Genomic DNA, 25,806 nt, shown 5'->3' with positions numbered 1-25,806 from the left:
CTCTTTCTCAAAGAGAACATTATGTTAATTAGCAACATTATAATTTATAGTGCATGTAACAAGATGGCAAGTTTTTTCTACTAAGCAAAAAACCATGTACAAAAATGTCTCAGAAGAAATAGGTAGTTCCTTTCAACCCAAATTGAAAAAAAATGGAAAGAATCCCCCCATTTTTTAAAAAAAAATATTTCTTAAACAGTTTATAAATACTATCTAATTTAAATAACAGTATTAATTTTTTAGGCTATTTAATATAGCACATTTTTTGAAGAAACTAAATAGCAGCAATCGCAAAAAATAAATAAATGAATTTATTGTATTTAAGAAATTAAAATAGCTGTGCAATATTTTATATTAGAAATTTATTTTATTTTATATTGAAAACTCATAATCAAATTTCATTAATACTACTAAATTAACAAATTACAAGCTAAACATTTACAATACTATGAAAGAAACATTAATTCATAATGACAAATAGTGCATTAATTTTCATAATCAAACACTAATACTCAAACTGACTCTCAAATAATATAAATATTTAGCTTTTCAATGAATATGGCAATTTTTTAATATTAAATTTGTTTAAATTTAAGCCATTCTTATAGTGCTAAATGATTGTATTAGTTATTTTAGTTCCTCAAATTTTATCCAGTACTCTGGAAATTTTTACATTTTTTAAAGTAGAATCTAAATCAAGTGATAAAGCACTCACCTTCAATTGCAAGTTCCTCTGATATCCATAGTTTTTTAAAGCGTCTTAAAGGATTTTTCTGTTTAATTGCAATTACATATTCCCTCCAATTAAAATCACAAGTATAAAAATTAAATAATTCAACCCATAACTGTGCTACTGGTTCCTTATTCTTTCCATACTCGGGCCAAACATCTTTCTAAAACATAAATGAAAAGATAGATTAGTAAAAGCCTTACAAAAAATAATCTCTAACTTTTCAAAAAGAAATCTAAAAACACATTTTATATTAAAAAACAGGTATTCAGAAAAAGATTTTACTTCTTAAATATGGATATTTTAGAAGATATTTTGATTATTAAACAGATGGTTAAAACTTTTAATAATTCATTATATAAAAGATATTTCCACTTCTTTACTGTAAAAATAACTTTACAATTCTTGGTAAAAATTGGTTAATAAATTTGATAATTTTAACAAACCACTTTATTTTTAAAATTAACCCTCTGCTTACAGCAGGTACAACATTGACCAGAGTAGCAGGTGTTATCATGCTCAGAGCTGTAAACAAAAGGTTAACATCATTCAAATTTTATGTGTTGAAAATACATTTAGTTTAAATTATTCATAATAAAAAACCTAGAATTAAATAAAATTCAATAAAAAGGAAATAAATTAAATAAAAATTACTTCAATCTAGAATAAAAAATGCCACAACAAAAACTAACTTGGTTAAGGGTAAGTCATTAAACATTTATTGATAGGGCTGAAAATGAAGGACAAAATTTATGCAGTTTAATTACTATGAAGAAAATGAATTATTTAGTTTTTAAGAAAAAATAAAGAAATTGCAAGTAGCAGTCAGCTGTAACAGGAAAAATTAATTTTAAAAAAATAACTAAACATCATTTAATTAAGTTTAAGTCATATATAAGCTTCAAAGAATTGAATCTTATTTTCTTTTAAGGGAAATTGTTGTACACGACACTTAAAACACTCAACTCTAGGTACTGTATGTGTCAAGTAATCGGAAATTATTTAATTAAAGAAGATTATGCAATTTTAGTTTTGATATTTTAAGAAAATATGATATTCTGTTTTCAGTAAAATGCTCTATTTTTATAATTGATAGAAAAATTTATCAGAAATGAGGTGCAAATAATAAAAACAAACCAGTCTATGGATGTCCTTGAAAAACCATGTATTCCAGCCATCTATAAGTTCAACTGGTTTTTCTCCTTCGTGCAACTACAAATACAAAATTTTTTAAAATTATTATCAAACTTTTGTTTTTTTCATAATTAACCTATAATAAAAAAAAATTAAAATACAAAAGGAGACATACACACAGCATATATCATAGTTTGCATGAAAAAAGTATTGTCTTTTAATGACTGTTAACGAATAAAATTTACATGAAATGCATTATACATGATGAAAATACACAATCAAAAACGTAATTGAAAAATATTTTTTATAATTTTTTTTTTTATATTTGTAGAATTAGCTTCATACATTTTTGTTATAATTGGTGATACACTAAAAATTTGGGGAAACACTTCTTAATTTGTACCACTTACAGCAACGAATATTTTAAGATCTCATTGTAGAATAACTTCCAGAATAATAACTAAACAGAAAATTAAATAAAAAAAATTATAATATAAAGAAATTGTAATAAAAAATAACACCTACCTCTTGAAGAACAGGAATTACAGGAGGATTTCTTTGTTGTAAAAAGAATATAACCATTAATATGTATGCGTATGATGACAAACTTCCCTTAGATGCATCACAAATACCCAAAGTCTGAAATAAATAAATAAAATCAAAATTCAGCTCAAAGAAAAAAGATCTGGCCAAGAAAAAAGATCATTCAAAGAAAAAAGATCTGGCCAAAAGTTAAAACGATTCCGCCAACTCCACGATACCTCAAGTTATTATTTTTTTTATATATATAACCGCTGTTGAACAGCTGAACAAATTTTATGAGTTCATGACTACTAATGTTCAACTCCGTAGCCTTGTAATTCTGAACCCAATCCAGAAGACAAGGGAACTCCTGGATCGAGAATTGGGAGAAATTTGCCTTCATGGGGGTCTTTTTGATTGAGCTAATCAGCATTTGCCTTACATGGAGAGGAATACGACGAGAACCTCCCACAGTTAGCTTGACGGCAAGGGGACTCTAACCCATGATCCGTCTAGCACTGAGGATATTTCACATCAGCACTGAGGTCAGCGCAAGCCGGATGCGTATTTCGTATCGACTGAGATTCGAACCTGGTTCAAAAATGCTCTATCCCCTGAGCCATCGCGGCTTTTGATCAAAGATAGTTCATTGAATAATATTAAATAATCATATTTAAATAATAGGCCAAAAAGTTCAGTGAAATTTAAAGCAAACTTATTAATGTATATAATAATGTTTAATATGGTTGGTGAAAGAAAGGTTAAAAGTACATTTTGATGCTCATTTGCCGTGACATTGAATAATAATTAGTTCACTTGATACACTCACATTGAAATAAAAAGTTAATTATTACATTTATTGAGGACAGAAATACTCGCAATAATTCTTTATAAAATTGAATCAAAAATACTAAACTAATTTATTTATTTAAAGAGGGATTAAGAATGATTAAATTTATGAAATAAAGGAAATTTAAAAGCTAGGAAATATGTAATGCTTATAACAACATCACAGTTTTTAATTGTAAATTTCAAATATATTTTGTAACAAAAAATAACTTACTTTTGCAAAATATTTTAAGCCATAACCTAAAATTTGAACTCTTGGATCAATTTTGCTATATGCTTCAAGCATCTGAGTATTTATCAAAGCCTGAAATAAACAGAAATATCACAAACAGAAATAAGATCGTAAAAATACATTTCAATTCAAAAGATAATAAATACGAAAGCCACAAAAAAAATTAACTAAGTTAAATTTCTGCAGAATCTAAATGAAATTACCAATGTATTGTATAAGCTTATATCGCCTTCTATTTCAGAATCTTTCCAAGCAAATTTTACTATAGGAACTTTAGCACTGGTAATCGGAACAATATTTTCAAGCTTTGGATGCTTAATAAGTTGTGCAGCTACTTTCTTAATTATTTCTGTATGATCCAAATCCTGAAAAAAAAAGGTCATAAAAACAAAGCCTAATTTATGTTTAATAGTAATGTGTTTAATAAAAAAAAATTATAATAAAAATAGAGAGAGAGAGAGTACTTTTCCAGTGTCATGTCCAGTAAAAGTGAGACAAAAATCCATGTCACTGCATGTGCGAAAGCCAAAACCATTGCAAAAGGAACCAAACAAACTCAGCTTTGCATCTGAAATATAAGGTATTAATTTAAAGATTTTTTATAAATATGTTAAATTCTTTAAACTATTAAAATTACAAATCAGCATAAATTTAAAAAGTGAAGAAGAATTTTATAAAAAAATTCTGTCCGACTTTTATAGTTTCAGCACAGAACAAACATTCCCAAAACACATGACCTATTAAAATATTTTTGTTTTTAAACAAAAAAGTATAGAAATATCAAACTAATAATAATTTACAATCTCATTTAGAATAGGCCGCACTTAGAATTATTCTGGTAAATTAACCAGCAATTAGCGTCTAACTTGAGATCAAGCGAGAGGAAAGAATTATTAGAATCATTTATAAAAAAAGTTTCTGCTAAAACTTTTACTTTTTAAAACCACAATAATGCTATATATATACCACAATATATACCACCACAAAAAGTTCATATACAAGCACATAATTTCTGTTATATACTAATTATACTATCACTTATTAATTTTGGAAAAATTATCACATTAATATTTTATGTGAGTTTTATTAACATGTAGATCACTTATCATAAAATACCGAATAAGCCGCCAGATTCATTTAAATATGAATATTCCATAATCAAAACTGAATAAGTCCCCATCCACCTCCCATATACAGAGTTAGAACATAAATTAAGATTTAAATCTCCTTAATTTGAAAATCTTTAAACATTGCCATTCAAATCAGAGTGATTTAAAAATCAAACATTGTAATTAGTATTAATGTGTTTAAGTAATCACAAATCGCAATTTGTATACATGTGTTTTTAAAGACCAATATTGAAATTTGTATTCATACATTTTTAAAAACCAATATTGTGATTCATATTCACTTGATTTAAAAATTACAAATCCCTATTCAAAGTCACTCAATTTAAAAATCAAATGTTGCAATTCGTAGTCTTGCAATTTTAAAATCAAGCATCGCAATTTACGTTGACAAGATTTCAAATTCAAACATCCTTATTTATAGTAACGCTATTTCAGGTGTATCATTTTAAAGTTTTTCCAGTTACGATCAGAAATGGCTATAAATATATTCAAATCAAATCTTACATTCTTAGTGTTTTTTCTTTAGAAAATAATTTTTTTTCTCACTAATTATATTTAACAATGGAATTGTAACAAATTGTAAAAGAAGAGTAAAGGTGAAAAGTAAGTTATTTAAAATACAATTTACTTATTTTAATTATTTCGGTTTAGTTTCATTTGCTTTATATTTAATTACATAGAGCAACATTTCTGCCGTATTAAATATGTTTGACTTTCTTTTCTTTCCCCCTTGCTGATGTTTATCCCCCACTTTGCAGGATTTTCTCCAAAATCTGGGTTGAGGCTTAGTCAGTATTTAAAGCATTCAACTGTATCAAGTGTTATTTTAATATTTCATTACACCATGCTTCATTATGAATCAAAAAAGACACTTCTTTATTTTCAATTCTTTCTTAAAAAGTCAGAATACTTTTTAAAAATTTAAAAAAAATAAGGCACTTATGGACTTATTGGTAACTACTATGGACTCATTGGTCATTGTTGCCAAGAAGTTTCAACCTATTTATATTGATCTGACCAACAACAGAGACAAGTTTCAAGAGGGCAAAAGAAAAAAAATCTCACCAGGAAAAACTTTTTTGATGGATGATTCAACATCTTTCATACTATTTTCAACTTCTTTGTAGTAATCATCACTTACACGATTTTTCTCTGTAAAAAAAGCAAAAAAAAAAAAAAAAAAAAAAACTTTTCAAACAAAACATTAAGTACATTGAAATGTAAATGAAGCACACATTGTGTATGCATGCCTTTCGTATAATCTAGTAAAATTTTTAACATTCAGACACATTTATTTCTGCAGAAAAAGCCTATAATGAAAAAAAATTTTTACACACTTAATTTTTTTTTAAAAAAGTAACTTTGCTATCTCATCATAAATTATAAGCAGTTACATTAACAGTTTCCTGACATATTACATAATAACAGCACATATATCATATGACACCACAAGAAACTATAATAGCATTAAAAAAATGTCCTTTTTATTATGAAAAGCAATAAATATTTTCTTTTTTAAAGCTAACACTAATTTAAGAAAGTCATCTGAGGAGAATTCTGAATTATTGCATTCATTGCATATTTTTAAATCAAATTCTTAAGTAATTATTTTCCTGTTATAATGACGCATTTAATTTTTTTTAAAGAAAAACATCAAAAAAGAAATTACCTTCCAAAATAACCAATTTACACTACATGGTGTGCTATTCCACAAACTACAGAATGACATCAATGAATAGGTCGTAAAATCAAAAATGGATCAATATTGGACTTACATAGAAAAACAAAATAGTTTCAAATAAATGGAAAAAAAATAGTTTATCGCAACTTTTTAAAACATAAATTTTTAAATTTGCTTTTGTGAAGAAAAAATTCATCATATAATAATTTTCCACGAGCATAATAATAAACTTTAACTTTAATTCTAGAAGCCACAAATCATTAATAACTTAACAAGTTTTAACCACAGCAGAAATAGAGTTAATACATAAGGAAGAGGAGAACTAGCAAGGACATTTTTTACAAATTTGTCAAAAATCCTTATTAAATATAATTTGTACCTGATGAAGTATTTTTACCAATAATTTTGATGGTTCTTATTCAGCCTTTTAATTAATATCTGTACTTCAAAGTTTTAAAATTTTTTTATAAGAAAATTTATGAAAAAGGTTTATGTCCACACTAGCCCTTGAGTAATTTACCTGCGCTTAGCCCTGTGTGGACAATCTCGATAACTTGTTAAGATTACAACTCAGAAAGCCAAAATGAAATTAATTTCAATCTGAGCCCTATTGGAGAATAAATATTGACTAATCTTAATTAAAATACCTATTTGCAATAAAGCATTTCACTATATAAAGAAAGACATTTTGAACACAAATCTATACATTTGAAAACATTTCAATTTGGTTCATTTATTAAATATTTTGAATTTTTTTTATCAAAAAAAATTTAAATGTTAATTTTAATTTTGTTTTCAGATGCAGTCCTTGTAGTTCTATCAGTCACTAGTAATGGAAGTAACTATTTATTATTGGAAACTATATATCTCCTTAGAATATTTTAGGGAAACATTTAAGATTCATGATTTGAGTAACTATATTAATCTTTCTTTCTTAAAAATTGAACACCATAATCTCCAAATCTATAAACAGCTTCTACTCTACCAAGCCAAGATTACACACATGTTTATATATATATATAATAGAGAAAAAATTAATTAGAAATATTGAAATATTTACCATAAATATATTGCAAACAACGATGAATAGCTTCTAAAAATTCCTGAGTCATAGGAGGTAAAGGTTTAGGAGGTTCAGGTTCTTCAACTGGACAATCCTAAAATAAAGAACAAAAATATGTTGCAAGCTTAAGCTAAGAAATTGATAGAAAAAATAGACAATTACAAATACAATTGTAAATGTATTACAAATGTTTGATTCCAACCCCCCAAAGTGTTTGGGGGTAGCCGCAGCAATCTGAGAGCTATGGTCCCAATAGTTTGGTCAGGTGAGCACTCGAAAGTTCGGACTCCTAAATTTAAATTTTTTCGTATTTCATCATATCATGTCACAAACTTTTTTTATGGAAATGAAAAGCTTTTGCACAGAATTATAGAATTGGATTATTCAAAGATGATTATACGCAAAAAAAAAATTTCTAAGTATTTATTTTATTGAGTAACAGTTGAAAAAATTTTGAATTGTTAAGTATACAAATTTTTACACTGTTGTAGCCCTTCTTTGTACCATGATGGAAATTTCCATTATAACATTTAGTGAACAAAAAAATTGTACTCAAAAGAGGTGTACTGTAAATTAGTCCTAGCTTACAACTTTTGTCACGACTATTGTGCAATAGAAAACGTAGCTGTCAACAAAAAAACACATTAAATGTCACAATTATTATAGGGAGTTTGAACTTATTATTCTGCTCTTTGCTGTGGTTAGGAGAAGCGTGTGACATTTGAAGTATTTCATAATAACTAATCTGAGACAGTTTTGCTAATAAAAGCGATAATGAGTAAAAAAGTTTTTTTTTTTTTGCTTTGTTTTTCTCTTAATTTCTGTACAACTTACACCCTTGTGCAAATTAATTGAAACAAACTCTTTTTTTCGTGTTTTTTAACGAAGATGTTTTGGGGTTGCTCCGGTTACAATGAGGTTGGACCTTTGCAGCCTATTGACGGTATGATGCGTTCTGAGCAGTACATTACTATTCTGGATAAAAAAAAGTTGTTCCAGAGTTGAAGAAACGATACCCTGAAGGAACAGGGATTTTTCAACAGGATTTAGCTCCTTGCCATACGTCTAAAATTGTCAAGAAATTCATGTCTGAGAATTAAATTGAGACATTGGAATGGCCAGGGAAATCTCCGGATATCAACCCAGTTGAGAATCTCTGGGCAATATGCAAGAATCACCTATTAAATATGGACTGTACAACTATGGAGAAGCTAATCACGGCGTTAATTCATGTGTGGTACAAGGACACAAATATTATAAATGACTGTAAAAAATTAGTGGAATCCATGCCGAATCGTGTCCAAATGTTAATAAAGTGTCGTGGAGACCATATTATGTACTAAAAATTTTTGAGTTTGTATAAATTTAAATAAAATAGCATTTTCTCTTAGTTTTCTGAATTTATTGAGTTTGTTTCAATTAATTTGCACAAGGGTGTATAGTGATAACCCAAAATAATTTAATCAAAACCATCTGACAGAAATTTACATTACTATGCAGTTGTTGTATGATGAAAATGTAGAAGGGAAGGACATTGAAGATTATTTGGACTAGATAGAAGGTGATTGACTATTAGAAGATGGCCTTGATAACGAAAATTCTACTGACGAGTACCGCAATGCAGATGAATTTATGAGAGTGTTGCAAGAGGAGAATAATTGTTTTGTTTTTTAAAATTTTCATCAGGAATAAAAATGATACAATTACTGATATTACTATTTTTATTTTTTACTGAGCTTAACAAGCAAATTTGCTTGATGATTTTCATAACACTATTTTTTTAAAGAAGTTTCTTTTAATCTCGAGCATGAATTATATCACCCTGATTTATTTTTGAAAAAAAAGAAAAGAAAAATCCATGCAAAGAAAAGTTAAAAAAAAAAAAAGTTACTGTTATAATTTTTACTGGCTCGATATTGGAATGTTATAATTTAAAGGATGGCCGAAACTAAAAAAAAGTGAGCAATAACCCTTAAAAATAAAAAAACATAGAAGAAAACACACTAGAAATCAAGATGTCTTTGTAATGATTTTTCACATACCTGTTGCAGGTGGGAGACGTCACACAATTTGGCTTAGCTGCAATAATTTAAAGAAAAACACAAGGAAAAGTCCAGAGTTCATTTTTTTTGTTGTAGTTTATTACTGCAGATCACTTCTTATCAAAAAAATCGTTGGGGCATCAGAATCACAAGTATGTCCAGTTAGGGGTCACAAGGCATATTTTCCAACATTGATCATCTTTTCATCTCCTCGTAGCATCAGTGGCGGCTGGCAGTTGTCTCAGTCGACACATAAACATTTCGCTTCTGGAAGGGCGATCCAAAGAATTACGATGTCGATAGATTGATTTTCGTTCTTGTCGAAAAAAACGCATCCTTGGGGAGTCGTCGGGCAGGTATTACGCCATTTAAAAGGGAGTGAAGTTCCTTCCCTCAACCAGAGAGAAAACCGAAGCAAAATAAACGCTCAGTACGCGAGCGAGGTGACTGAGAAAAATCAAAGTATCGAATAATCACTTAAATGTTCATGTCGAGGAAACAAAAAAACAAAACAATCACAGCCCGCAGAGGGCAACCTCAGAGGGTCGGAGAAATATGACCGCCATATATTTAAAACAAAAATAAAACTCCGTCTCTCCAAAGAGAGGAGGGGGTGAAAATGAAAAACCCCTGTTAAGGGATCGTGTTGACAACTAAATTTCGAATGTGTCCGCTCCCAGAAAATGGGCGGTATTTAAAGAAATAGCTAGAAGTGGAAGTTAAACTTCCTAAAAAGCCAAAAAAATCGAGCTTAAGGAGCGAACTGAACTGAGTTAACTAACTCCTTAAATTTTAGCATAATTAAATACTAACGGCGACCGTACCGTAACTACAAACATGTGTTGACATCAAAGGTCGCCGACAGCCTTCTTTCCAAGAAAAAGGAGTGTCTGAAGAATGTGCAAGGAGCCTCCTGGGGAAAGTGTCCTCATTGCGCTAACGCGTTAAGGGGCGAGAAGAAAAAGATGAAGACAATAAAAACTGTATCTAAAAATATAAATTAAGCCGAAAAATTAGTATTTTGATTAATAAAACGGGATATTTAGAAATTAGGCTGTGACTTAATGTCACATTATACCCACAGCCGGTGAAAAAAAAATTTTGAAGAAATGAAAAATTTTTTTTTTTTTTTTTTTTAAAATTAAATTTAAAAAAATTAGCAGAAAGGCCTAAAGTATTCGTAACCGAAAAGCATTAAATTTAACAATTTAACAACCTGCCACTAAAAATAATAAAATTAATAATTTAACAACCTGCCGCTCCAGTCCACCACATCAGCCTTAACAGAACATTCAGATGTTACATAACATTCGATCTCAAAAATTTTGACAGTAAATTGGTCTCAAGTAGAAATGCTGTGCCCCAACATAGTTACAATAGCAATCACAACACACAAACGGACAGTAACAGCTGTACATAGCTGATCTTGATTATAACAAAGTAAACAATCTTAATTGTTTGCTAAAAACTTTTGACCTACCCGATAGTCAAAATAAAGTTCACTTGACATTAAAAAATTATCTCCATAGACAATAAAATTACAGAGATAAAATGTGACTCAATGAGTATATAGATAACTCACTCAATAAATGTGAAAAAAAAATATGAGGTAATTCATTAACTCAAATGGTTCCTTATAAAAAGGAATGAAAAAAATTGATTTTGTTTGCTGAATTATGCTTATTAAAAAAAATTGAGAATTGCAAACAAATGAAAACAAATCAGGCTAACATTGTAGACTGATGGTATTCCGAGTTTAAACGAATGAAGAAAAAAATTTGTACAACAAAGTTTTGTACAATTCAATTATTGAAAAAAAAAATTTACGACCAATCAAATACGACTGATAATTTAGTATTCCGAGTTAAAACGACAAAAATTAGTATACAACCTATGAATTATGCATGGGTTCAGAAATCAAAGTCATTAGTGAGATCAATTAAGTGCACAAAAAATTAACAAGTTAAAACTTAGAGAGATTAAAAATAAAAAAACTTAAATTAATAGAAACGCCTAGGCAAAAACATTGAACTTAACACCTGCAAAAACTAAGTTAGAAATTACACCTTAAAAAATCACAGACATATTTCTCACTAAAAAATTGATCACATAAGTATGTTGAAATCATAGTCTACACACAACTATGTATAACAAACACACACCAAAAACAAAATTTATCTATAGACAAAATTTATAAACAATGATCAAAAACGCTGCTTACCAATACTGGTAACTAATGATTACTTAAAATGTCCATAAACAATACCTATAAAGTATGCTTAAAAATGAAAATTCATAAATTCACATATTATGAACAAATATAAAAAATGCTTGATGAACATAAAAATAAAAAATATTGATGAACATAAGAATAAAACCAGTTTGATGAACATAAAATAACAAAAAGTGCTTGCAAGCAGACATAAACAAAATTAAAATCATCAACACTACAGATACAAAAAAAAATTTTGTATCTAAAACACAGAGCTGTAGCCGTTTACTACATTCTGAGAATCCAAAAGTTATGTAATAAAACTTAATTCATTACATAAAAAAAGAAAAAAAATTCTGTACAGGAGCAAGGATCAAAAAAATGAAAAAAATTGGCATTCGAAATTTGTGTCATCCTCAAAGTTAAATTAAGTGTTTACTAATGTTAAAAATGTCTAAAACATGACCTAACAATCATTAGAAAAAATGTAAAAGCTAGACAAGAACCAATTTGTATCCTTTGTTCGTTTATAAAATTAGTGATTACTTAATCAATGTATTATTGATAATGAAAGATTTGATGATTATAACAACACAAATGACAGAATGTTCTCAAACAAAGCAAAAATGTTTAACCTCAAAAGACACTTAATTATTAGTTTAACATTAACAATGAAGGTAACCTTGTAAAAGTTATGTACTTTAGTAATTATTAACATATGGATATTCAAAGGTTACGCAAAAGATTTTCTTCAAAGAGCATCAAAACAATTCAATTATTTAACAATTGACTCGAATCATTTTTTTTTTTTTTTTTGTATTTATTTTAAATTATTATTATATATATATATGTCATATATATCATCTGGTTCTTTGACCAGGGAATCATAATTGATCTTCTGGTTTCTTTGACCAGGAATACCTTCTGATTCATTTTTGATCAGGAAACTAAAATTAATAATTAACGTCTGACTCTATTATGGCCAGGGAAAAGTAAAAGAAAAAAAATTTCTGGTTTAATTTACCAGCAAAAATCGTTGAGCTCAGGTATTACCCAGAGCAATCAGGACATATTTTATCCCAATTAGTTTAAAAAAATTAATCCCAAAAAATATTGATGCATCTGTATTACCAGACACGATTCAGGAAAATAGATTTATCCCAAATATTCTTTTTTTTGTAATAATTCAAGTAAATATTAAATTTTCAGATACTCCAGTAAGAAAATCGTAACACATTCAAACATACAAGCCTAGCAAATCTTACATCAAAACATTGATTCACTAAAATTGAGAATATGACATAATAAAAAAATTGGGAAAGAGCCAAATTTGAGAACATTAGATAAAAAAATTTGGAAAGAGAATTTTTTTTTTTTTTTTTTGAAAAATTGATAAAAATTGACCAAAAGAAAATATAAAAGGGAACTGCTCATCCTCCATCATTAGAAAAAAAACTTTTCATTTTTGAATACATCCTTCAATTAAGAGCAAATTAGTAAAAATTAGAAACATTAAAAAGTTAGAAGAAATAAACTTATAAATGCAAAAGTCATTGATATTGTATAACAACTGCCACAAGACCCCGCTGTACCATGGATATGTAATGACCAGCATCACACACAACGATGCCCAAATAACACTCGTTACACATATATCAATAAGTTAATTACAAAAATTATTATCAAAAAAATTATTTGTTAAACCATAAGGATAAACCTTAAGGATAGTGATATTGTCAAAATTATCAGGCATAATTGCCAAATTAAAATTAGTCCTACTGCGGCTTGAATTGGGGGCATCTACCAAAAATATTTTATATTGATTAGCATCATTGAAAAAACCTTTACATAAAAAATAGTATAAAATTACCATTACTACAACAATACCATATATTTTAAAAATTAAATTTTAAGAAAAATTGTATGCAACAAATCACAATTAAAAAAATTGCCATATGAAAAGGAATTATGATATGACTCAAATGATTACTTTGAATTATCTAACTATATGAAACATCTTGAAAAACAAGTATTAAATAATACTGACAATTAAATATTTAAAGAAGTATTAGAAATAAAACATTCATAAACATGACTCATTTAACCTGTGACCATGAATTTTATCATGAATTTATGTGAACTAGTTAAATATTGAAAAAAAATAACATTTTAAAGACTGATATAAATACAAATTACTTATTATTACTAATGATTAACGTCAACAAATGACAATGACCTCTAAAATTAATATACGCATTACTGCTATTCAAAATGAAATTATTCAATAAGTGAACCTTAAGTTTAAATCAACAAAATTAAAATTATAATCATTCAAATACATAAGAGCTGTGCGATTCTTACTCAACCAATATGGCATTTGTGTAAACATCAATAACATTGAACATCAATTTTAAATACTAAAATCAAATCCTATTTTAGATGATTTATGAAGAAATAGTTAACTGCATTTTCTCACTTAAAGTTATACTATTAATTAAAATAGTTAACCTGATCAATATCACAAAACAATTGCATGAATCAATTTACAGCATATAGTAATTGTTATTATTTTAAATCAACTCAAAAATCATACTTAACTTAATATATAAACACCAGCTTGAAGTCAAAATTAATCCTATATTTATTTATTATTTGCAGCAATTGAGCCCAACAATGTAGGTAATAAATGAAAACCTACTTTTTACATAAAGCATTACAGTACTGATTATTTTTTTTTTTTTTTTTTTAGAAAAAAAACATGTAGGTAGCTAGAAATTTTGGTCAAAAATCAAAATCTTCAATCATTTAATGATTAAAATAACAAAATGCCAGGAATTAATTTCTTAAATCATCAATTACTGTTAATCAAAAGAATTATTATATTAAACAAAATTAAAATTATATATATTAATTATAATTAAACCTTAAATCATTTTTAGAAAACAAAAAATTTGATAAACAAGTACAACAGCAATGTGGCTGGTCAACGGCGCCATATGTTATAAAAAGGCTGGCTCGATATTGAGCTTGTTATAATTTAAAGGATGGCCGAAACTAAAAAAAAGTGAGCAATAACCCTTAAAAATAAAAAAACATAGAAGAAAACACACTAGAAATCAAGATGTCTTTGTAATGATTTTTCACATACCTGTTGCAGGTGGGAGACGTCACACAATTTGGCTTAGCTGCAATAATTTAAAGAAAAACACAAGGAAAAGTCCAGAGTTCATTTTTTTTGTTGTAGTTTATTACTGCAGATCACTTCTTATCAAAAAAATCGTTGGGGCATCAGAATCACAAGTATGTCCAGTTAGGGGTCACAAGGCATATTTTCCAACATTGATCATCTTTTCATCTCCTCGTAGCATCAGTGGCGGCTGGCAGTTGTCTCAGTCGACACATAAACATTTCGCTTCTGGAAGGGCGATCCAAAGAATTACGATGTCGATAGATTGATTTTCGTTCTTGTCGAAAAAAACGCATCCTTGGGGAGTCGTCGGGCAGGTATTACGCCATTTAAAAGGGAGTGAAGTTCCTTCCCTCAACCAGAGAGAAAACCGAAGCAAAATAAACGCTCAGTACGCGAGCGAGGTGACTGAGAAAAATCAAAGTATCGAATAATCACTTAAATGTTCATGTCGAGGAAACAAAAAAACAAAACAATCACAGCCCGCAGAGGGCAACCTCAGAGGGTCGGAGAAATATGACCGCCATATATTTAAAACAAAAATAAAACTCCGTCTCTCCAAAGAGAGGAGGGGGTGAAAATGAAAAACCCCTGTTAAGGGATCGTGTTGACAACTAAATTTCGAATGTGTCCGCTCCCAGAAAATGGGCGGTATTTAAAGAAATAGCTAGAAGTGGAAGTTAAACTTCCTAAAAAGCCAAAAAAATCGAGCTTAAGGAGCGAACTGAACTGAGTTAACTAACTCCTTAAATTTTAGCATAATTAAATACTAACGGCGACCGTACCGTAACTACAAACATGTGTTGACATCAAAGGTCGCCGACAGCCTTCTTTCCAAGAAAAAGGAGTGTCTGAAGAATGTGCAAGGAGCCTCCTGGGGAAAGTGTCCTCATTGCGCTAACGCGTTAAGGGGCGAGAAGAAAAAGATGAAGACAATAAAAACTGTATCTAAAAATATAAATTAAGCCGAAAAATTAGTATTTTGATTAATAAAACGGGATATTTAGAAATTAGGCTGTGACTTAATGTCACAGTTACTTCATATAGCACAGTAAAAAATTTGTACCATATAGTCAGATCAATCTTAAAACCGATAAAAGTACATATATACATAAAACATATTATGAATGCTGCAAAAGGTATGTTTTGCTGTAGCCTGGGCATTTAAAAAAATATATAACCTGTTGCAAAATAAAAAGAAAATGAATCTATTATAATAACTGAAGGAATATTTTAATACTTTTCAACTCCTACTATCTATTTATTCCTTATTTAGATACTAAGTCTCGTATTAAGTTTAGTAACACTAAATTGTTTCCATTGAATACAACCATGTAGAGCACAATATAAAACAGTATTTTACATTAAACATACCTTTTTCAGATGACCAGTCTTCTTGCATAATCTGCATGTTAAAGGAATTGGCTAGAACAAAATGCAATAATGATCAATAAAAAATTTTAAAATACCAAAGAATCAAAGGAAACAAATGAGCAAATAAATAAAGTGCTACAGCATCAAAAATCACAGAGGAATAAATTTAAAACTAACTCTTTTACAGTAAGTGAAACATGGAATTGTATAATATGAAAGCTTAATGGGAATAAATTTGCATAATTGCAAATTTTCGAAAAGTGGCATCAGTAATATTTTCTATGAAGAATTAAATAGAGCTTAAACAAATTAATTGAAAAATATCCGACACTTTTGAAACCAGAAATATGTCAGAAAATCGAAATCATCAAATAATCGGAACACTTTTTATGAGATTCTTTTTCAATATATAAACATTAAACTATTAGTAAAATTATTAAAATAGCAACTATAATAAAGCTTCTATAAATTTTTTTTTTTTTTTTAATCATAGCTAATGATATAATAGTATAATGGGAAAAAATCAGTTATGCCTTTTAGTTTTCCGTTTCATAGTTGTTTTTAGAAGTCAGATATTAGATTTGCCTTAGCAATAATAACATCAAATTGCCTTGTTTTTAAAGCCACAGAAATCATTTAGTTAACACATCTTCAGCTTTGGCATAAATTAGAGTACAATATAGATTATGGTACAAGCATTTTTGATACTGATATGAAACTAGTGTTAGAACAAAACCAGATAACTGGTGTGTCCTTTAATTAAGGGTCCGATATTCAGGGTTTTACTGCTTATGGATCAGAAACATATTGTTTAGTTTTGATGAAATTAAAAGAGCAAAGTAACTATAAAGACAAAAAAATTACTAAGTGTAATGAACTAAGTATTATATTATAAACCAATATTATTATATTGATTAAATATAATAACCATTTCTAACAAAAAAATGAAAATGTTTTCCAAATTTGAAATGGTATAAACATATTTTTAAAGAAATTAGATTTTTATGTTTATTACTATCATAGTGAAACTTGATAAACACATTTGTGCTTTTTGTTGTTCCGTATTTTAAAATTTCACTCAAGTATTAAAACAGTTTATATTAAAAAATATCCTAGAATGAATATAACTGAACTGATATAAGAACTGATACATTTTTTTTATCTTTTTCTTTAAAAAAAAAAGTTTCCAGAATTTCCTAGAATCTTGGACTCTCTTAAATCACCGGCCAGTTCTGCTTCTAATACCTGACGCCACCACCAAATAATGTCACATAGAATAGAATGAATTAGTTCAGAAAGTTGAAGCGATTTATTGAACACCTTCAAAGTACAGGGAACAAAGCAACTGGCGTCTCGACTTGAGACATCTGGTCTTTTATAGGAATAATAATGGAACCGGAAATGATAAATTAGAACATTCTAGAAGATACAAAAATAATAAATAAAAGCTTATTTCAGAGTTTTAAATTTTCTCAGTTATCAGGAACGAACTCTGCATCTCTGTCTTTCCAGAACGACGCCAACCTTTCGGCTACGCTGACTCATGTTAATATAGCTGTTTACAAGATACACAATTAATTTAATTAAAATTTATACAAAATTGTACATTAAATACATACCTTTTCTCCTTTCAAAACGGAAACGTCAAACTTGTAGGAAAACATGTCTTTTGACACTTCTTTACCATTCGTATCCCAATGACAAACTGGAGTATTTGGTTTTGATAATTTTGTTTGACTTTCCTTCAGCAAAATGTCTGTCTGCTTCTCTTCAGCATTTTGAACAGTTGATCCTGCGTCATTTGAAACAGGATTTGATGGTTCTGTTACTCCTTCAATAATGTTTTCTGGTGAATCTTCTAGTGATATGTGTCAGGGTCACGTGATGTAATAACACGCATTTTCTGATGTTGCGAGCTAAAAGCTTGATATTATAGATATGATCATTTCTATTTGTTTTTTTTTTTTTGAACGATGGATGAAAAAAGAATAATAAAATGGTGAATTAGTTTTTGTAGAATTTTGCGTTATTTCTTTTGTAAAAGGTTACGACTGACAAATGTGCGGGGAAACCCCAATGGATTTCGAAATAAAAGATTGGTAGTTGTTTGTTCTATGAATTTCAAGTTGTTTGATGGAAGATAGTGAGTTATTTAGATTGTCTTGAAATTGGTTTAGGAAGTGGCATTTTTTTTTGTAAGAAGGTGCAGTTTCGAAAGTAGTAGGTGAAAAATGGCATTTTTAGGAAGAGCTTTAAAAGTAGATTTGAAGTGTTTGGCGGAAGAGTTAGGAGAAACGGCAACGGAAGACATGAGAGTTACCGAATTAAAGAAGATTATATTGGCAAGTACGGAGTACGAAGAGGAGTTTGTGAAGGAATTATTAAAAAGAATAGTTAGTGGAAGAGAAGAAATAAAGCGCCAACAAAAAGAAGATGAAATTAGGCGACAAGAATATGAAATTAAGCAACAGGAAAGGGAAGACGAATTAAAGCGGCGAGAACAGGAAAGGGAAGATGAATTAAAGAGGCGAGAACAGGAAAGGGAAGGTGAATTAAAGCGGCGAGAACAGGAAAGGGAAGATGAATTAAAGCGGCAAGAAAAGGAATATGAATTGGAGAGGTTGAAGATAGAAGCTTCATTGGTACATACTGGTACTATAGGAGAGACGAGCAGCTCTCGAAATGAAGAAACAAGAGAACATGTACCTGGTGGATTGCAAAAATTAATGCGTACTTTTGATCCAAAAGAAGGTGATATAAGTTTTTATCTAATATTGTTTGAAAGACAAGCACGAAGAGTCCATATAAAAGAAGAAGATTGGGTAACGCATCTTGTTGGATTATTGCCTCTAGAAATGGCGAATTTAATTGCAAGGGAGCCTGAAGAAAAAGCAAATCATTATAAACATGTAAAATGTATGTTATTGAAAAGGTTTAAATTGAGCCCAGAAGCATTTAAAATAAAGTTTAAGAGACATTGTAAAGCGGCTGAGAGCACTTGGCGAGATTTTGGATTTGAATTGGCGAACTATTTTAACGAATGGGTTTCGGGACTAAAAATTAATGATTTCGACAGCCTGAAACAACTTGTCATTGTCGAACAGATAAAAGAACTAGTACCTGGAGACATACAAAATCATTTTATTGATGAGTGGAGTAGAATTTGCTCAGTTGACACACTTGCTGAGAAGTTAGATGAGTACGAGAATGCAAGGAAATATAACCAAACTACTAAATTCATTGCTTCTCAACCATATAGGAACTTATACCGGGAAAAACCAAACATGGTTAGTAGAAGATATCATACATTGGGAGAAGGATATAAACATGAGCATAACAACCATGGCAGAATTGATAAGCGGAGTTCTTCCCAAAATCCAGTCACATGTTTTAATTGTGGACGAGTAGGACACTTGGCACGATTTTGTCGAGATAATAAAGAGAGGAGAAGAAACATTGAAGGCAAAGTGGCCGAGGTTCAAGTATCGGAAGGGCAAGTATCCGAAGTTAAGGTACTCAGAAATGGAAATATCGAAAGCAAAGTAGTCACTGCAAGATTTAACGGTGAAGTCATGATAGGAAACAAAAAATGTAAAGGCGTTCAACCAAAAATAGCTGCCCTTAAGAAAGTTAGAATTTCATATAATGGAAATGAATACGAAGCTGTAGTAGATTCTGGTGCACAAATAAGTGTATTTAAAAACGATATAGTGGGTAAGGAAGTGGATTACAAAGGACATATAATACTACAACCTGCGTTTGGCGAAAGTCTAAAAGCTGAATTAAAAGAAGTGGAAATCGCTTTGGTAACGGAAGGATATATTACGCCTATAATTAAAACGATGATAGCAGCCGTCAATGGGTTAAATGCTGACATTTTGTTGGATGCTGAAACTTATGAGGCATTATTAGAACAAAAAAGAGTATACAATCCCAGTTTTACTGCTGCTATGAAGCTAAGATCAGATTCCCGAAAGGAGCAGTTATATATGAGTGCAAGTGACGGAGAAGAGCAGCAGGAGCCAACAGTAGGTGAATGCGGTGATAAAAAGAATGGAAATGAAACCGAACGATTCAAGGTACAACAACAAAGTTGCGATACTCTCCAAGAAGCATGGAAATTGGGGAAGCAAAATAAAGGAGGGTATGTGATACAAAATAATATACTATGCCATGAAGAGCTGTTGGACGGGAATAGAATACAACAATTAGTAATTCCCGAAATTAGAAAAGGTAAAATACTAGAAATTGCCCACGAGTCAGTATTCGGAGCACATCTAGGAGCTCGTAAAACAATTCAAAGAATTAAATTTTCCTTTTATTGGCCAGGGATGGTCAAGGAAATTAAAGCTTATTGTAGCTCATGCCATGGGTGCCAAGGTAGAAGAGTTGTTCGTTCAGTAGACAAAATTCCGATAACACCTGTGTCACGTCCTGAACTTCCATTCCAAGTGGTGAACGTAGATCTAATTGGTCCTCTAGATCCAGTATCAGCACAAGGACATAAATATATCCTTTGTTTGATGGACCAACATTCAAGATGGCCTGAAGCAGTCCCGCTCAAATCGTTAACGGCAAGGAATACATGTGAAGCACTGCTCGAAATATTCTGTAGGACAGGAATTCCAGAAGTAATCGTGGTGGATAATGCGACAAATTTTACGGCAAGTTTAACGCAAGAGTTTTTGAAGGTTTTAGGAGCTTGTCCGCGATTTTCAACGCCATACCATCCGGAAGGGAACGGATTGATTGAAAGATGGAACCAAACTTTCAAAAATATGCTACATCACATTATTAGAGAAGTAGGAAGAAATTGGCATCGACATATACCATTTGTACTATGGGCTTATCGAGAAGTTCCAAATGCAACTACAGGAGTACCACCTTTTCTGCTAATGTACGGGAGAGAACCGAAAGGCCCGTTATCTATCTTGAAGTCAATTTGGGCCGGAGATATGTTTTTACCTTTGAATATGAAAGGATCAGCGGAGGAATATTTAAAAGAGTTAAAGGGAAAATTAGAAATAGCAACCGAAAAGGCAAGGTTAACAAGTGATGTGCAACAAAGTAATTATGCCAAATATTACAATAGAAGGAAAAAATACCGGGAATTTGCGCCAGGAGATCAAGTACTTGTGCTAATGCATGATTCATCCAATTCATTATATGCCAGATGGATAGGTCCAGTAAAGGTAATTAGAAGAGTGAAACCGAATTCGTATTATTTGCAAATGCCTGAAGGAAATTTAAGATTATTGCATGTTAACAAAATGAGAGAATACAAAGCGAGAATTCAAACAGTTGGAGTTGTCTATGATATTGATGATGAATTTGGTGAAATATACGAAACACCAACTCTTCCTACAGATGTGGAAAGCTATGAAGCATTGAAAGGATTAAATTTGGATTACTTACCCAAAATGCAACAAAATCAATTGAAAGATCTTTTACATAGACGCAAAACGTTGGTTTCGGAGAAGATAAGGATAGCTAAAGTTGGGAAACATGCGATAAAGCTGAAAGCTGAGGAGGATACGATGAAACCAAAAACGTATAAGATACCAGAAAACTTAAAAGGGAAAGTGGATGCACAGATCAATGAATTGCTAGCGTTAGGACTGATTGAACCGGTGGTAAGTGAGATAGCACACCCGGTAGTATGTGTTCATAAGAAAGACGGAACAATCAGGTTATGCATTGATTTCAGAAGTTTGAATGCTCTTACCGTTCCGGATGCATATCCAATGCAAAATATGATGGAGTTGAATTTCTTAGTAGGAAAGAAGAAATTCATTACTGTGCTAGATATGTTGAAGGGATATTGGGCTATACCGATGGAGAACGGCAGCAAACACCTCACAGCATTCCAAACTCACCGAGGCCAGTACCAATGGAATGTATTACCCTTTGGATTAAGAAATGCTGCTGCAACCTACCAAAGAGCTATGTCTAAAGTGGTTCAGTCCATGTCTGATTTCACTTGTGCTTATATCGATGATTTAGCAGTATTTTCTGATACGTGGGAGGAACATTTGATTCATCTTGAAGAAGTTTTTAAGAGATTGGAATATTTTAATTTCTCCGTGAACTTGAGAAAGTGCGAATTTGCTAGACAAAAGGTTAAATACTTAGGACATATTATTGGTTCAGGTAAACATGCTCCTGACAAAGAACGAATAAGAGTAATACAGAAATTAGAGGCACCCAAAACCAAAAAACAACTGAGAAGTGCTTTGGGATTATGCAACTTTTACAGGCAGTATATTCCAAACTTCGCAAAGATTGCTCTTCCACTAACAGAGCTTACTAAAAAGAAAGTTCCTAATGAGATTCCTTGGAGCGAAGAAGCTGAGAAGGCATTCAAGGAATTGAAGACGTCGCTATGTAAGATCGCAGAGTTACAAGTCCCAGACATAGAGAAACCCTACTACTTGCATACGGATGCATCTCAAAATGCGGTCGGATGTTGTTTAGGTCAGTTAGATGAAGAAGGAAATATTCGTCCCATAGCTTTCGGTAGCCAGAAGCTGAATTCAACTCAACAGAAATGGTCTACAATTGAAAGGGAAGCTTATGCTATTATTTGGGCTTTGCAGAGATTTGAAACCTTACTCTGTGGTGCTAAGATTATTTTATTAACTGATCATAATCCCCTAGTATTTCTGACGAGTGCGACACCCCAAAGCCCGAGGTTGCAGAGATGGGCGTTAGCCATTCAACGCCATGATATTGAGGCAAGTCACATCAAAGGATCGAAACTTAGTAATGCAGATGCATTGTCCAGACTGTAAATATAAACTAAAATAAGACTCTGAACATTTTTTCCTATTATTATTATTAGGTGATTAAAGTAAATACCTAGTGTTAAGTTAAACCTAAGATTCAGTGAATATTTGGGTGAATGTGAAACATAGTTTGTTTATGTGTAAAGTGTGACCCTTAAATTATTTGCCATATTCGATCTTTGGATCTAATATGACTCTGGGGGGAAGGTGTCAGGGTCACGTGATGTAATAACACGCATTTTCTGATGTTGCGAGCTAAAAGCTTGATATTATAGATATGATCATTTCTATTTGTTTTTTTTTTTTTGAACGATGGATGAAAAAAGAATAATAAAATGGTGAATTAGTTTTTGTAGAATTTTGCGTTATTTCTTTTGTAAAAGGTTACGACTGACAAATGTTACGACTGACAAAATTTATACAAAATTGTACATTAAATACATACCTTTTCTCCTTTCAAAACGGAAACGTCAAACTTGTAGGAAAACATGTCTTTTGACACTTCTTTACCATTCGTATCCCAATGACAAACTGGAGTATTTGGTTTTGATAATTTTGTTTGACTTTCCTTCAGCAAAATGTCTGTCTGCTTCTCTTCAGCATTTTGAACAGTTGATCCTGCGTCATTTGAAACAGGATTTGATGGTTCTGTTACTCCTTCAATAATGTTTTCTGGTGAATCTTCTAGTGATATGTTTGAAATAACTGATACTAGATCTTCAACAGCTATATCAGGGTCATGGTCTTCTAACTCTTGGCTGATATTTAATAAATCTGTAGCAGTAGAATCTTCATTGTCTGAAACTTCAGATTCATCAGAAACATCTTCTTTAAGTAGAGGTTCCTTCACATCTAAAATAATAATAAAAACTCATTTATACATTAGTTTTGCATTATTATATATTATTTATATGTATGTATAATAAATAAAATAAAAAAAGAGTAGATATCATGCTGAATAACTTACATTTTAATGATCAGATTTTCACAAACGAAGTGCAAATCTTTATGGTGCAAAATGATATTCTGAGAATTTAGTGCCAACTGTTAATTAAACTGCAGAGCCAGAAATAAAAATTGCACTTTATTTGAATAAATATACCTCCTTTTTTGTGGCTTTGAGTTTTTGACTATGAAAATATGGGAGGCAACCGTAATTTGGAAAATATGGTCTTAATAAATTAAGCAGGAGAGTGGTTGAATGCTTTAACCGGTGGTTGTCATTCAATTTCTGTGCATACTTCACCATCTCTAGATTTTTTAAAACAAATTGAAAATTTTCACCCCACAATTATGAAAAATGTTTATCCCAAGATAATTCCATATATAATAATGATTTTTTATTAAAAATTTATTACTCTGTTATCATTTTTATTTTGGGCTGAGAAAACTATACAAATTTCAATAATTAGCACCTAATTAGCAAATTTGAGGTCACCCTTTTGAACCATTAAGATTGGCACGCAGTTTGTGAATATCCAATCATTAGAAAAAGAAGTTAATCAGTAATATACATCTAATTTTAGTATAAAACTATGAAGTTTACAAAAGGGTGATTTAAAACATTTAGTCATTCCAACAAATTAAAATAACTCATAAGTTTACTACGCTGCATAAACAAAATTTAATTATGTTTTTAGACAATTTGATAATGTGACATCAGTCAAATATGCTGTTATTGTTCTCACAAGAAATAAAGTTTAACAATAAAAATTTAAAGAATATCTGCACACATTGTTGGAATTGCGAAAATTCTAGAGGACAATTTTCAACTTAGTTTTATTTTAAAGTGGATAGTTATCATAATCAATATAACTTTTTTGTAGCTAAAGTATTAAACTAGAAAAACATAGAAAAGGAAACTGGTAAAACAAAAAATAAATCTGGCTAATTGTTAATTTTACTTAATTTGCTTTTCAAGTTTATACTAAAAACTATAACATTACTAAATAGAAAATTTTTATTTATTTTCTTGTTTCTGTTTATAATGAAAAGCTTTAGAGCTTACAAGAAATTTGTTATGTATGTATATACTTTTATCAGTTTCAACTTTATATAGATATTTTAGATTGAACTAACTATATGGTGTAATGTAATACAAACTAAATAATAATACACATTTTCAAAATTTATTTAAAACTGCATCAAATAAAAAAATAAATACAAACGTGATTTAGTTTCACTAGAAAAAAATTATATTAACTAAATCAAACTTTTAGCAAAACCTTCACAAAATACAGCGACAAAGCTAATGAAGCAGATTTAAAATTATCAATAATATAAAATAAAATTACTTGTATGCACATCAATATATATTAAAATACACTAACTTAGTTTAATAATCTTGAAAATTAATAATTAACAATGAAAAACTAAATGAAAAGTATATTGCTTATATGAAATTTTATACTCACATTCAGAGAGCTTTAGAGCATCAAAGTCATCAGTTTTTAACAAATGAACAATTTCGAACCCTTTTTTCTGTTGTGGATAGGCGAAATATCGATAAGTTCGAAGAAAGCAGTTTTGGATATACTGGCAAATTTGAAAGGTTGGTATAACATATGCAATATTTCTCCTTAAAAATGGCTCTGAAAATGAATATAAAAAATATTATTTACTTAATTGAAATCAAAACATGAAAACTGAGGTTAAAATATTTGCAATTGTTATCAATAAGTTTTTATTTATACAAATTTCTGTTAATTTAAGTGTTAGATAAAAATAATTTTTTTTTAGATATTTTCCTTTAGGATAAAGTGATAAAGTTTGATGCTTGATTCTTTTTTAACCCTTTCCCTCTTGCTCCCATCAATATCACGGGAAGAGCTTTCGTTTCCTATTTCTCGCATCCATGATATTTCT

At 29.9% G+C, this 25,806-nt stretch overlaps 1 protein-coding gene and 1 long non-coding RNA gene across 2 annotated transcripts in view; both read right to left on the bottom strand.

Annotated features, from left to right (window-relative positions):
* Positions 1 to 25,806, bottom strand: part of LOC107439874 (terminal uridylyltransferase 7) — a 57,967-nt gene that overhangs the window by 12,048 nt on the left and 20,113 nt on the right. The window contains exons 12-23 of the mRNA XM_087156648.1: positions 25,356 to 25,532; positions 23,387 to 23,793; positions 17,776 to 18,024; positions 16,157 to 16,207; positions 7,339 to 7,435; positions 5,663 to 5,749; positions 3,932 to 4,035; positions 3,671 to 3,832; positions 3,450 to 3,539; positions 2,390 to 2,503; positions 1,868 to 1,942; positions 716 to 893 (exon numbers count right to left, since the gene is read on the bottom strand). Of these exons, the coding sequence (XP_087012774.1) occupies positions 716 to 893; positions 1,868 to 1,942; positions 2,390 to 2,503; positions 3,450 to 3,539; positions 3,671 to 3,832; positions 3,932 to 4,035; positions 5,663 to 5,749; positions 7,339 to 7,435; positions 16,157 to 16,207; positions 17,776 to 18,024; positions 23,387 to 23,793; positions 25,356 to 25,532 (1,791 nt within the window). The remainder of the gene's footprint in view (positions 1 to 715; positions 894 to 1,867; positions 1,943 to 2,389; positions 2,504 to 3,449; positions 3,540 to 3,670; positions 3,833 to 3,931; positions 4,036 to 5,662; positions 5,750 to 7,338; positions 7,436 to 16,156; positions 16,208 to 17,775; positions 18,025 to 23,386; positions 23,794 to 25,355; positions 25,533 to 25,806) is intronic.
* On the bottom strand, positions 9,461 to 10,755 carry LOC147815889 (uncharacterized). The gene is made up of 2 exons (XR_015431434.1): positions 10,637 to 10,755; positions 9,461 to 10,599 (listed from the first exon to the last, which is right to left on the bottom strand). It is a non-coding gene; the product is annotated as an uncharacterized LOC147815889 (long non-coding RNA).

This window comes from Parasteatoda tepidariorum, chromosome 2 (assembly GCF_982258835.1).
Source record: "Parasteatoda tepidariorum strain Cologne lab strain chromosome 2, Ptep-v5.0, whole genome shotgun sequence".
NCBI classification, from domain to species: domain Eukaryota; kingdom Metazoa; phylum Arthropoda; class Arachnida; order Araneae; family Theridiidae; genus Parasteatoda; species Parasteatoda tepidariorum.
This window is presented reverse-complemented; position numbering and strand designations above follow the sequence as displayed.